Source organism: Polypterus senegalus, chromosome 2 (genome assembly GCF_016835505.1).
Source record: "Polypterus senegalus isolate Bchr_013 chromosome 2, ASM1683550v1, whole genome shotgun sequence".
Taxonomy (NCBI): domain Eukaryota; kingdom Metazoa; phylum Chordata; class Cladistia; order Polypteriformes; family Polypteridae; genus Polypterus; species Polypterus senegalus.
Window position 1 is genome coordinate 97,907,979 of NC_053155.1, and position 15,563 is coordinate 97,923,541.

Genomic DNA, 15,563 nt, shown 5'->3' on the forward strand with positions numbered 1-15,563 from the left:
GTAATTTTGGGACAAGTATGGGTGGGGGTTTTAAAGCCTTATCTTGATGAGAGGTTTACAGAGTGTGGAGCCAGGAGGAACAAGCTCATGACTGGCAGGAGGAAGACAGGTAAATTAAAAGGTGGTGGTGTTTAGCAGGATTCCCCAAAGGGCAACACGTTTGTGATATTCTCTGTTAATAGGCAGTTCATTTAGCTCCCAGTGCTTATCCATTCTTTTAAAAATATTTTTATATTTTATATTATTTTTCTTGCATTGTATTCTGGGTTCATTTTTGCCTCAAAATTTCACCCTACTGTCCATACTTGACAATAAGCATAACTCTCAGAATTGGATTAAAGAATTGGAAAATTGATCAACACAGATAATTTGTTTTGTTTTTGCTTAGACTGTCTTTTTTTGACCAGAACAAAATGTATTATTGTTATATTATTCTACTGATGTCCTAATATATTACTAATTTTAATTGTAGGGATGTTCATGCTGTTTGCCTTTGGGATGACAAAGGTCCAGCAAAAATCCATCAGGCTTTGAAAGAAGACATACTTGATTTTATCAAGCAAGCACAAGCAGTAAGTAAATGTAACTCTGTTAGAAGTTCCCTTTAATGTTTTACCATCAAGAACATACATTTATTAATGCTGGTGTAGGGAATATGTTTAGCTTTTGTATTTTAAATTAGGATCTTGGCATCACAGTTAGACTGAAATATCTACAATTATTCTGAAAAAATTATTTTACATTATAGCTATCCATGCAGTATATAGTACACCTCCAAAATTCCCAGGAGTTACGGTCCTAGAGCACCCGCGAATTGTGAAAAACCGTGACTTTTGGATGTGGTTAAAAAATGCCTTTTAAATGCTTATTTTTATGGTTTAAACCCTAAATACAGTATGTCCCCTAAGCACTTTAATTTCGTTGCAAACTCAGCTTAATACATTACCTAAAAAATTAACTTAATACATTACATAAAAACAGAATGTAAAGGTAAACCCGTCTACTGTACAGTAGTGTACTGCTATGTCTCCCGTGGTGCTAGAATGTAAAATACCGATGTTACCGCTATATGTACTGTAATTCATGTAAACTCATTTTGTTTGGTATGCGCTATCGTTTTCTTTGTTATAAGTAGAGTAAATACATAATAATTTCATTTAATTAAAATACAGTAAAATGTACGGGTACTCACCAATGATGAATGATATTGATGATGATGATGAAGTAGCTGTGTAGTACGATGCAGAGGATTGAAAAACTGAACGACATCTTAAGGCAGCTATTCTATTTTTTAAAAAAATTCAATTAGGATGGCTGGTTTAACGCAAATACAAAATATTCTGAACATTCCCCAGATTAAGCTGAAAATGGCCAGTGACACTAGATGGCTGTCTCATGACTTTGCAGTACAGTCACTACGATGGTGTATGATGAGTGTCATAGCTGCGCTGGAAAGAGAGGCCACTGAACGAAATGGCATGACTGCTGAAGGATTAAGCAGATGTATTAAAACATACAATTTTGTTTCCTCTCTGATGATGCTTTCAGACGTATCACCTTTGTTGTCCAACTTATCTAAGGCTTGGCAAAAAAAATGCTCGCCACAAAATTGTCCATCATGGAGTTGAAAGACACTCCTGGGAGATATTTTCAAAGCCTTCATCATTGTCTGGCAGAAGAATGGTCAGATCTCCACATTGTTTATGCACAGAGTGATGCAATGTCATTTAAAACTGTAATATATAATAAATACCTACAGAAAGTTGTCAAGCACCTAGATGCAAGATTCCCAGACATGCCAATTATTTCCAGCTTTTCAAAAGTTTTCAATGCAGAAACTCACGATTCAAATGAGTCTGCTAAAATTCTTTTCGATCATTACTCCAAAAATGGTAGCCCTCCAATTTTAAAATATGAAAGTAGCTGGCAGGAATGGACAGTTGCGTCAAAAATGATTAGAAGTCAATCATACAAAGACTTCAGTCCAAAACAGTTTTTACTAAAAATGACAATGACATCAGAGTTCAAAGAGTCGTTTCCAAATTTAGCCAAACTAGCTCATATTGGGCTAGTGATCCCAGTGAGCACAGCTGAATGTGAAAGGGGGTTTTCTGCACTTAAAAGGATCAATGTTTGAGAAATCGCATGAATCAAAGCACGTTAAATAATCTCATGCTGATCTCCTTGGAAGGCCCAGATCCTGGGGGCTTTGATTATGGGAAAGCTGCAGACAATTGGGCCTCTAGGAATAATAGAAGAAATATTTAACTGAAGACACCTTCTGCATATGCAAGTTGGCTTTGAAGAATATTTTTACATTTTTCTTCATTAGGTTTCTCATACTTTTTTTTTAATTGTTTTCACTTTTCTTCCCGACAGCGACAATACTTGTGCCTCTTGGTTTATGTCATAACAATTGTTATTTGAAATTTTTGTTAGGGTTGCAGGACCCTGAATTGGATACTTCTTAAATTTAACAAAAATATTCTGGCACAAGTGTCAAAACTTTAAAAAGGAAGTCATATTGAGCATTGGAAAATAATAACTAATAAAAATAGTACACATTTAATTTTCCCCACCATCGAATTTCCCCGTCCTGCCCCACCCGGGTGGAAGAAATTTCTGGGGAGAACACTGTGCTAGGTTAATTTACAAAGCAAAAGGAGTGTATGTATTTTTTTTATTGGAGATGTTTATATTGAATGTTGGAGAGCAGCCTTTTTGTTTTTCTCAAAACAATAAGTATATCTAAGTCAATGGATGTTTTAACTATCAATTCTGTGTGGCATCACTGTTTTCCATCTCGGTGTGCATTAAAGTGTTTATCATTTGAGCATTTCTTTTTTCTTTACATTTTTTACAATAAGGGTAATTTCATGTAAAAAGTTTAAGTTTAATTCACATTTTTTTCAAAACTAATTTTAATATGAAAAGGCATAAGAACATTTTCCAGAGAATAAGGATCATAAGTGATAATAGGGTAAAAAAGCAAAATATGGTGTGGCTACAGGGGTTCTATTTATGAGCATGGCAAGGATCGAAAGCTAGGCCTTTTTCTTTTTTAGAAACTTGTAGCAACTCTCTTGAGTTGAGAAGTGTGCAATCTCAAGCTTAAACTCTAGAGAGTAGGGTTGGGTGATATTCAGTTTTCAAAATTGGCAATATATCGTTTTTTAAATTTTATGAAGACTGTTATTGTTTATATTTGGAAAAAACATCACATTAAAATAACTGCATTTTATAATTTTGCCTCATGGTGGTGTATGTGCACTGGAGTTTGCTGTATGAATTTTCAGCTGCCGAAGCCTGTTACAAATGCTCCAAAATTGGAAAACTCTTAACAGTTAATTACTAAAATTCAGCTTTTCCTTACCAAATAATCAAGTTAAGTGTGATCATTCACTTGTAAACATGGAAATATCATAAACATCTAACCATCCATCCACCCATTATCCACCCCGCTATATCCTAACTACAGGGTCACGGGGGTCTGCTGGAGCCAATCCCAGCCAACACAGGGTACAAGGCAGGAAACAAACCCCGGGCAGGGCACCAGCCCACCGCAGTAAACATCTAACCAGTGATTGTTAAACTTTTAATTAAAATGTAATAAAAGAAATTTTAAACAAAATGTAATAAGAACACATACATTAATAGAAGATATTAGGCTCCACCCTTAACACGAATACTACTGTTATTTAGAAACATAATAGGACTTAGGTCTAACCGTCATATCTTTTAAAGCTAGATGAGATAGCTCAATTGGACAACTTTTCTGCTGATAGTCGATTATCAGTCTCTGCATTCTTAGTTAAGCATGTTAAGTTTCTTTGCTGAAGAGTATAATTTGGCCCTACTTTACTGAAATCCCATTCACACGGTACACAGGTTGCACAAATGCACAGATACTGTCATAATAATTTGGCCATCTCATCATTGTTTCGCCAGAAAATAAGGAGATCCTCTTCCCTGAAAATTACAGATTCTTCTACATACTTTCTTATTTTGCCTATGATTCTTTCCTTCCCCGTTAGTGATTTCCACAATGAAATAGGTTTCTTTAATATTCCAGTCAGACTGCCAAGAGATTTATTTTTCCACTGGTAGTGCTCGTTCATATTTGTCTTCATATTTGACTGTAATTGTTACTGTCTGTAGTGACAGAGTTGTCAGCTTATGCTGCATTTTATCCTGAGTCTCTTGGAGTTTATTGTTGTGATTTTTGCAGTTCTGGGGATCCTTAAATATGGCGATACGCATTATTTCCAGTGTTGCATTGATGTCATACATCAACTTTTTTGGCCACACCAATTTTAACACCTTGGGTTAATTTCATCTCCCCATCTTGGGCAAACAAAAATGTCTTCTTCAAGTAGCTGTGGCATGTCATACTAATAAAGAAATTGTTACATATTCTTCTGATTAAACATCTGTCGCTTCTGCAAGTCTTCAGCACAGCATTTACAGACTCTAATATGGTAATGTCTTGCCATGTGAGAGCTGGTGCCTGCCTGTCATCAGCTAAAAATCCCTGATGACTGGTTCAGGATACACTTCAGCATCATTTGTTTTAAGCCTCAGCGAGTCGCATAGTTCCATGAAGGAGATACAAAGTCTCTAGATCAATGCAATAATTTATTTTAATAGTAGGCCAGGCTACCTTAACGTCATCTTTTTAAAAATAAAAAAAAACGATTCAGCCACCAGAATGCAGAAGTAAATGTTTTACCCCATGTATAAAAGCAAATGTAAATATGTGTTTTACAAAAGCAATAGTCTGGGTATTATAGTAGTTGAGGTTGTACTCCAATTGGTAAAACAAGAGAAATGTAACTAATTGTATCTCTCAGATGTTGTAAGCTACCTTGGATAAAGGCATCAGCCAAATAATCTTATTTTTTCTCATGCTCCCATGTAGGGGTTGTCACAGATCCTCCATCTCTATTCCTGTCTTTTACATAATTTTCTGCCACACCGACTGCATTCATGTCCTCCCTCACCACATCCATAAGCCTTCTCTTTGGCCTTCCTCTTTTCCTCTTGCCTGGCAGTTGCATCCTCAACATTCTTTTCCTGATGCACCCCTCATCTCTCCTCTGCAGGTGTCCAAACCATCTCATTCTAGCCTCTCTCACTTGGAAGGAAGGGCACCCAGCATAAATCCTGTGCCAAATCAAACATGTAAATGAGCATCAGCCAAATAATAAGTAATAATAATAACAATAGATTTAGGCATAGTATCCAGCTTAACTAGGCGATTTCTAAATTAATATTGTAATGTCCTAAACTGAGTGAAAATACAGAACTGCATTGACTTTTTTAACATTGCACATTTACCAGTGAATTGTAACTTTTAACTACACTAAAAACAATAAACAATAATGATTTTAAAGCTCCCATTGTTATGGTAATGGGAAATGCCTCAATTGTCTATATTTCTCCCATGAGCTTGTCACCATTACATCTTTCCTTTACATCTTTAATTATCAGTTTTGCTTTTGGCAGTACCAGTAATTAATTAATTTGTCAGTGCGCCAACTTTATTTTCTTTACCCTTCTCTGTAGGAGGTATTTCCAGCCTTTAGACTTATATCACGGTAACTGAAGCACACTTGTTTTAAGAAACAGAATAATACAATTTATTGATAAAACAAGTGCATATTTATGGACGCAAAAGACAGGACACATGACAGACAATACAGACAAACATATAATGCTGAAGAAGTTGGCTATTTAGAGTTCTAATGTTGCTTGGTGCAAATAACCAGTTTTTTTTATTCAAAATCTGTTACGATGATGTCTGATACTTTGTGGAATTTATTTGTTGTTACTGCATTTGTTTACCTTGTAGTGCACTCTTTGTGTTTTCTAAATGATAATTTATTTGTCCATGGTATGGAATGATGCTGCCTTTCTCAGCTCACTGTTAGGCTTTTTGCTCTGTTATTTACAGCTTCATATAGACAACCATTAATCTTTCTGGTACAAGAGTATAGATACTGAAGTAACTGGACTTGGTCATTTGCAGAGTGAGTTTTGGAGCTAGTTCATGGTGTCCAGCTCCAAGGTTCTATGAAGATTAGCTTCCAGGATAAAGCAAGTGGGTAGCTTCTCACCCTAAAGACAGTAACCTGTCAGCTTTCAGCTCACAAAGAGAACAGATTATCATCATTCAGCTACCCTGAAGAGAACAGGTAGGTCCTCAGCTTTCAGCTAACCTAAAGAGAGAAAGAATTGCCATCATTCAGCTCTGTAAACAGAACAGGCCACCATCTAGAGACTTTCATCTAGAGTTTAGTTAATACCTGTAGTTACAAGCCTAAAAGTGAATGCCCTTTTGGACACTTTCTTCTCAGAAGGAGTCTCTTCAGAGGTGTGAGCTCAACTCTGATTTACACCTTTGTTATCTGATGAAGAACAGGGTTGGCTACACTGTTGGTTCAAATACAGTTCGGCCATTCACTCTGGAATGCCAGTGAGAGTGCAAATTGCATTCCGAATCCCTGTTAAACCTGCTGTCTTAAGTCTTATGTGTCACTAAAAACCTAGAAAAATAGACAATGCCTGCTTAGTCCTTCAATAGTGACATATTAACAAGCATATAAACAATAACATATTTCCATATTCTGGGTGGTACATCGTGTTGCCAGGATGGATGCAGACCATTAAGTATGAAATATGTGGGCTTTTTGGCTTGTCTGTAGAAAAAATGGTATTAGTGCACGTTTGCACTGAGAAATACAAAGCTTCTTCACAGTGCAAGGAACTATTGTAAGTCACTGGGCTTTCACAGGAAACTAAGATGACATTTATAAAAAGGCTGTTGGCTTTCTGAACAGATGTCATGTGCAGGGTTGGCTCTAGGCTTCCACCTAATGTTTCTCAAATAGCCGCCTTTCCCCTGTAATCCAAGTTTCAGTTCAATAGTTTAAAAAATGCAAGTTAGAATTTCAGTGTACTCTATACTTTGGATGTCACATAATTTTACTTTTTCAATACAAATACCATTGAAATTTCACGGTACTCTATACCTATTCGATACCAAGGCAAAAAAAGAATTCCTGTTCAACCACTTTTTATTAAGGTGAACAATGTTCCTTTTTCTGTAACGGAATATTTAAATAAATAAAAATACATTTACATATTTGGTTGACACCTTTATCCAAAATGAGTTACAACATATGAGATACAGTTCGTTTCATTTCTTTTGTATCTTGCTCGTCGGCATACAGTGTCAGTGGCAGGATTTAAATCCATAACCTCAGGGTCTGAAATCCAAAATAACTACACCGCTCTGCCACACTAGTAGTAGCACCTTTAAAATATTGGTATATTCATCAAGTAGTTAACCAATTATCATTTAGGTAAACTGGTATTGACATTCATAATAATAAATTACAATGCAGAACTTGAATTTTATTGTGTGATAGATGTTGGGCTCTCCCCATCATAACAACAAATAAGGGAAATTTTATAATTTTGAGGGGATTTCAGCATGGGGTTTATAAAGGATAATATCATAATGGACTACCTGATTTATCTTACCACTAGCTGTCCACCGCAGCTCTGCCAATGTAGTAGTGAAACAGGACAAACTTTAAAAATCAATTAAAAAAAATATATAATTCTGGCGAAGTGGAAGTAAGCACACTCCAGCGTCAAATGTTGGCACTGTATCCGATTGTGTTCAGTTGTGACGGGAGAGCATCCCCCGCGTGGGAAGAAAAACACGTGGCCTTTATGTCTGTGGCAATCAGCAGCTACCCTCTAAAACACACTTTTTCTCAAAAACGTCAAACATTATTCCTTAAAAAACTGTAGGTGATAATGTCTGTTGAAAAATCAGGTCTCCCTAGCTTAACAGAGGCAAGGAATGCTGTAACATGTGGCAAGAGGTAGACTGACTGAAATGGAGTATGGAGTGTGATTAAGGAGGGCCCCAGCCCCTCCACTCGGCCTGTAGCGTCTCTCTTGGATTTGTGCAAATAATTTGGTACCGCAAGCAAATTATGATGCTAAGCGTGATGAGAGAAGTTGCAAAATCAATTGGAAAGTGTGAGCAAATTATAGAAAAAAACCCGATGTAAATCCGTTAAGTAGTTCTCTTGTGAAAAGCGGACTGACATACAGACAGACACACTTTTATATACGTGTACATTCCAAATTTACTTTGACATTTTCCCACCTATAACTAAAAAAAATGCTGCTCAAGATCAGTACTAAACTTGGTGTGTTGTGGTTTTTAGCTGCAAGGACATGGGCAGCATCTGCACTGTGCTCTTTTCAGGTCAGATATCCCTCCATTGGCAACCAAAAAAGCTCCACAGCAAACATGCTGTATTCATTGCCAAGGATATGGCTGACCCAGTGACATTCAGCCTCCCACCCAGACATAACTTCAACAGCCTATAACTTTTAAAGGGCAAATTTATATTAGCAGACATCACTGTGTGTAGCATCTTGTTCTGGATGTTCTATACTGTACTGTGTGATGTGTTCCAAGGTCATTTAGGGTATTTTAATTTATATAAACTCTTTAAAGATATTTTTTGTAACAAAATGCTTTTAAAATTTGTAAGGTTTTAACATTTGTCATTGTAAGATTTATGTTTTCATCTTTAACTGGATAAAAAACTTAATAAAATAATATTTAATGGTAAGCCAAAGTGATTCAGTTTTAAAATGTCACAACCACCTGGATCTTTAACTTTCCTAATCTGACCCTCCATTTTTTTTTATTTGATCAAATTGTTTCCTGCATGAAATTAATCTTGTTAGCACAAAATTAATCATTCCTGTACTTTAAAGTTATCTATACTAATAAAAGGCAAAGCCCTCACTGACCCACTCACTCACTCACTGACTGCCTCATCACTAATTCTCCAACTTCCCGTGTAGGTAGAAGGCTGAAATTTGGCATGCTCATTCCTTACAGCTTACTTACAAAAGTTGGGCAGGTTTCATTTTGAAATTCTATGCGTAATGGTCATAACTAGAACCTACTTTGTCATCCATATACTATAACTAGCAAAATACCCGCGCTTCGCAGCAGAGAAGTAGTGTGTTAAAGAAGGTACGAAAAAGAAAAGGAAAAATTTAAAAATAACGTAACGTGATTGTTAATGTAATTGTTTTGTCATTGATATGAGTGTTGTTCTCATATCTATCTATATATATATATATATATATATATATATATATATATATATATATGTTGTTCTCATATCTATCTATATATATATATATATATATATATATATATATATATATATATATATATATATATATATATAGCGAAATACCAGCTTGGCAGCGGAGAAGTAGTGTGTTAAAGAAGGAAAGAGAAAGAAAAGGAAACATTTTGAAAATAGCGTAACATGATTGTCAATGTAATTGTTTTGTCACTGTTATGAGTGTCGCTGTGAGATATATATATATATATATATATATATATATATATATATATATATATATATATATATATATATATATATATATATATATATATAGCAAAATACCGTTACATGCGATGTCATGTGTTAAAGAAGTTATGAAAAAGAAAAGGAAACATTTTAAAAATAATGTAACATGACTGTCAAAGTAATTGTTTTGTGTATATGGTGGCAGCGTCACAGTTATTTTCGTCTAGCTGCATCAGAAAATGTACCACGACGTCTGACACGCCTCCTTTTTAGTGTTTTCTCACTGCTGTCATATATATACACATACATACATACATACATACATACATACATACATATATATATATATGTATGTATGTGTGTGTGTGTGTATATGTATATATATATATATATATATATATATATATATATATATATATATATATATATATATATATATATATATATATATATATATATATATATATATACAGTATAGATGAGAATAAGCAAGCACCATCTCCCCTGATATTTACTACGCGGTGAGGCATTTGTACTCCATCAACATTAATTATTTCCAGAGACATAATTTTGTCTATTTTTCCAGCGAATCGCGCACAAAAGCAAGGGGATGATGGGAGCAGCAGAACTCTGCTCACATTGCGTCGCTTCGTACCTCAAGCCGCAAGTAGTAAGTCTGTAATAAGCGTAATACCGCTACGCTTTACACTAACGGGACGGAAGGACAATCCCGAACGCTTTTATCTAGTAGATTATTGTACTGTACATTTAATTGCACACAACCACTAACCAATGAAGGCACGACCTCAGTAGAAGAAGACCTCAGTAGAAGAGTCTTCAGAGGTAGTGCAGTATCTTCAGCAGGTACGTTGTTGTCTTCAGTGAAGAAGTACTAGGAGTAGGCAGTGGGTGTCTGGGTGCGCGACTGAAGAACATCCTGATAGGCAGTTTCTCGCACTGTCTTTTCATATGCATGAGGAGGCTTTTGTAGGGTATTGCCATCTTTAATCATATCCAAGAGTTTCACTTTCTCCTGGATAGTAAGCATCTTCCTCCGGCGCTTAGTTTTATTGTCAGAAGGCTTAGAAAAAGCAGCACGTTTAGGAGCCATCGTAGGGCTTAGATAAAAGTTCTCAGAAAGCGCATGTGTAGTGACGTAAGCGTGTATGAGAAAAAAAACGCGATAGAGTGAAGCCGCGAAAGTCGAAGCGTGATATAGCGAGGGATCACTGTATATACTGTACTGTACTAAACTACTTTATTGATATTGATATAGTATATGAGAGAATGCCCTGTGATGGACTGGTGGTGTGTCCAGCGGCAGGCTACTGGCATGTGTCTGATACTGTTTAGGCTCTGAGCCAGTGTGTTTGTGAGAGAGTGTGCACAGTGTTAGATTGGTGGTGTGTCCAGGACTGGCATTCAGCTGGTAACTGTTCCTGGCTCGTGCCTAATACTGCTGAGGCTCTGGATCTGATTAAATGGTTATGGTTCTTGATAAATGGATGAAAATGCTTCCTTCATTTTAATTAGTCTGGAAAAGCCTGCACATGCTGTGAAGCATGCATCAGACATACTGGCTTGTCATATTTCTAATTATTAAGTGAATTAATTAGAAGGTACTCTTATGGATTCTACGGAGTTATCTAGAGCAGTGATTCTCAGTCTTTTTTTTAAGTCGCGGACCACCAGACACTGACTTTTTTTACGTGGAACACTAACATCAAAATACGCATATATGTTAAATTGTAATTGTTGTTATTATTTAAACTTTAAATATATATATTATCTGACTGAACCCGCAACCAATTTTGAACAGGTAAGTTGAACATGTTGATACTATTAAAATCACTATTATTATTTTACAAGAAAAGTAATGAAATACGAATAATGGAAGAATATAAACTATTTAATAATTACATATAATTGTAGTACAAGATATAATAGTAATATATAAATAAAATAGCAAAATTGATTTAATGCAAAATATGTCCTTTATGTTCTTTGCAAATTTCTGGAATATTTGGACGAATAAAGGATAAAGCCACTCGCATCTCTTCTTCCAAATTTCCAAGCCTCTCATATTTTTTCATCTTAATATTGATCATTGTTGAAAATCCTGCCTCACAAAGATATGATGTGGAAAATTGTAATAATGTGTTTAGGGCTTTTTACATTATGATAGGGTATTCATTTTCAACAGAGAGCCAATATTCTTCAGAAGTATTTTCTGAATATTTTAATTTTAATATGTGATCTGAAGAGAGAGATATTAGTTCTTCTTCCTTAATTGTAAAACCAAAGATGTCAGAAGGAATAAATTGAATTGATACTGTTCAGTATTTAATAAAGGAAAATGCTTTTCAAAGTTGTCTTCCAGTTGTGTTAAAAGTTAATTTATTAAGGAAACAATTTTGTCATTTTTATCCTGGATTGAAGGGAACATTTCAGTGTTCCTTTCTGCAACATGTCTCTTCCACAGTGAAATCTTTTTTTTTTCTGTTGCACACAGTGTATCGGTAGATGTAAGAATGTTTTCCTTAAATACTTGTATTGAACATATTAAGGAAAGTAAAAGGATCAGCCAGATATTTCTAATTATTGCACGAAATATAATTTTCCATGTATTTACAAAATGTTTTGTGTTTTTCCATTTAAAAAAAAAAAAACAATAATTTGTTTTTAAGAGGTAACACGTGATTTAAAACTTTTCCACATGACAACCACCTCACTTCTGTATGAAGAAGTAAACATTCATAGTCCACTTCCATAGCTGAACAAAGTTGTTTGAAAATTCAGCTTTTTATTGGTCTCATCTTAATAAAATTTACCATGGCAACTACTTGATTCAATACTTCATTTAGTTTCTGAGGCATTGTTTTCATGACAAGTGCTTCTCGATGCAAAAAACAGTGAGTAAATATAATATTCGAATTGGTTATTTTTATCAAACTCACAAATCCTTTGATTGGCCTTGCCACTCGTATCTGTTGATTCGTCCATTTGTAATGTAAAAGGCTTATAAGTTCACTGGTGATTTTCCCTTCAGTGTTACAGGACATATCATTTATTGTTCTTCGAATTGTGTCATCAGATACCGGAATCTTTAAAATTTCACTCGAGCAGAAACGTAAAATAGATTCTGCTATTGTGTGTGGTTTTAATTTCAATGCTATTAACTCAGCAATTTTATATTATCTGACGCAAGTTGAGCTTTATCACTTATTTCCAAATTGCTTCTTTTGTTTACTATGAGTCTCCAAAAGCCTCTTGAAGTAATCTTTATATTTTGAGGAAAGCTTTGATGCTTTTTAGAAAAATGTTTTAATTTAGCAGGCACTATTTAAGAGTTTCTCTCCACATCAATGCAAAGCAGAATTGCACAATCTTCACTTCCGGTGCAGTTAAATCCAAAATTTAAATACTCCTCATCATACAAGTGATTAACATTTTGTGATGTTGATTTAATCTTTCTTTCTTCAGTAGAATCCCCTTCAACTCTACTAGTACTAGTAGAGTACTAGGAGAGTTTTTGTAGAGACAAGACTCTTTTGTATCCATTATGAAAGAATATTAATTAACAATAATTCTATATTTAAATAATCAGTTATTTATCTGATGAAAGACTTACATATAATGTTCATAAATTGATTGAAAGTTAAACGAATTATCACTGTAAATAATCGACAAAATGAACAGTACTGAATTCAGATGCCAAATGCAGTCGATCGTTCACAGGCAAACAAGTGTACTCCAACTTACAGAACACAAATTGACAACCACTGATCTAGAGCAGTGATGCTCATTGCAGGTCTTCATGGGATTCCTGAAAGAACAGCATTTTGATCTGCCACATTCATGTAGTTTGTTCTCCTCCTTGCTGGTAAACCTGAAGTATATTAAAAACAAAACATTTCTGATGGCTTGTCTTCTGCCGTTTTTCCAGTAGCTCATTCAGCTCCCATCACTGTATGAGGAGGTTTTTATCATTAATTGCTTGTTTCATGCCCTGCCACAACATCTGTGGAATTTGCTTCTCAGTTTTGTGTTGGATTTTCAACAACATTAAATGTATTCCTTTATTGTCTTTTTGCTGTTTGTTTTTATGTTGTTCGATGACTAAAGTGTGCTTCAACTGATGAACAGATTGTGTAATCTTATAATATTCATTCTGATGCAAAACAAAATCAATGATATTTTCAACAGTATATAATTGTACTTTTTCAGTAACAAAGGTTGCTTTCTGATGTCTTCTACCACGATCAAAATGATACAGAAATATTTTTAACAATTGAAGAATATCTCCCAGTATACCATGAACCCATACTTTAAATGTCTCAAACTTATGTTGTATTTAAAGAAACAAATTTATATGATTATATAGTAGAATGAGCATTGCATAGACTGGAATATTTTTGTACCTTTTACGTATTTTAATAGCGTGCCTATGAAGAATGAGTTATTACAAAGTGAAAATTTAAATAAGGACATGAATAGTGGCTTTAAAAGAAAGAATTTTGCTATTTGAAGAAGGTCTTGTGAAAAACGTTGATGTCTTATAGAAAAAAATGTATCAAAATGTCTTATCTAAAAAAAAACAAAACTTGTTTTTAATTTCATAGAGAGTTTTGAGCCATCAGGATGACACAGCATTGCTCAAAGCATATATTGTTGAATGGAGGAAATTCTTCACTCAGTGTGACATCCTGCCTAAGCCGTTCTGCCAGCTAGAGATTACACTGATGGGGAAACAAGGCAGCAATAAAAAATCAAATGTAGAAGACAGCATTGTAAGAAAGGTAAGCATTTTATGAGAGGGTGTACAATCCCTTTATTTATTTATTTTTTAATTTTAGGTTTTCTTAGCAAACCTGTGTGCTGCTTACAGGGCTTCACTTACATTGACATTTCAAGACACATACTAAAAACATACTGCTGCAATAAAGGTAAAATGGATTGTTTTGTGCAGAATTTACAGACCAGAATGTGACTACTATAAAAAAGTTTGAGCGGACTGCTTCTGCATTGTATGACTTTTGTTTCCATCAGGAGGAAACCATTAACACCATTCATGATTGTCTTTCCTGGCAAAAGAAAGTCAATTGCTACTAGTTAAATCTTCAAGTACACAAGAACACAATCTCATCATTTATTTGCAACGTCCATAACTCATCTTACTGTTAATGTTCCTTTGAAAAAGCATATAAAGCTTACTTTAGGTACAAAAGTATTTATTCTGTTTGCACCAGTCACCTACATTTTACTTTTTCCAAGAATGCAATTATTCTAGATATCTGTAAGGAATAAGATTTAAAATAGACATTACTTTAGTATAAGTATTTGATTCCCTATTAGTTCAAGATTCTTCCATTAAAGACTAAAAACTTGTATCTACAAATAACTTTATATAGATGAATGACAATGTGTATAAATGTAATTGACTCACATATAATATTTACTATTATGTATATTTCAGAATCAAAATTAAAAACTCATATATAAAGCTCCATTAATAAAATAAAAGGATATGGTGAAGTTAAAATAAAAAAGACATTGGTTAATTCTTGATGAAAATGCATGTGTGACCAAATCGAGTCATAATGGTTGGTTGAAAAGCAGTAGATGGAGGATGTGTTTAAAATATGATGTCTGAAAACACTGCAGGGGCAGTTCAAGTAAGTCTTTCTATAATGGTATGAATAATTATTATTTTGATTAAATAAAAACTGAACTTCACTGATTATTTCATACTATGCATAACTATTGTGTTAAAGGAATTGTAATGCTGATTGTACAAGTAAAGCACTGTGTGTTGACATTAGTAATCACAGAAAAGAACCTTGATGAAATTGTGCTCATGTACAATTTTCCTGTAATGCTGTGTACAGTATGGCTGCAGCTTTGGAGTCTGTTTTGTGTCAATGCTTATTTACAGCAAATTCAAATGTTACCATATCAATGCCATATTCACATATGTTTGAGCATCTTTTAATGTTTTTATTTAAGTGAAAACTAAAGATAAATGCAGCAAGAAAGGTCAGCTAAGATATCAGTTTAATGTAAATCTTTTGAACAACTTTGTTGAAAGGTGAACTAATATATTTCAGGCATATACTACTAGCAGTGATGTGAGTAAGCATG

General features: G+C 34.4%; 1 protein-coding gene across 1 annotated transcript in view; it reads left to right on the forward strand.

Annotated features, from left to right (window-relative positions):
• Positions 1 to 15,563, forward strand: part of LOC120523171 (cullin-5) — a 93,426-nt gene that overhangs the window by 23,590 nt on the left and 54,273 nt on the right. Inside the window, exons 3-4 of the mRNA XM_039744207.1 lie at positions 473 to 572; positions 14,045 to 14,221. Of these exons, the coding sequence (XP_039600141.1) occupies positions 473 to 572; positions 14,045 to 14,221 (277 nt within the window). The remainder of the gene's footprint in view (positions 1 to 472; positions 573 to 14,044; positions 14,222 to 15,563) is intronic.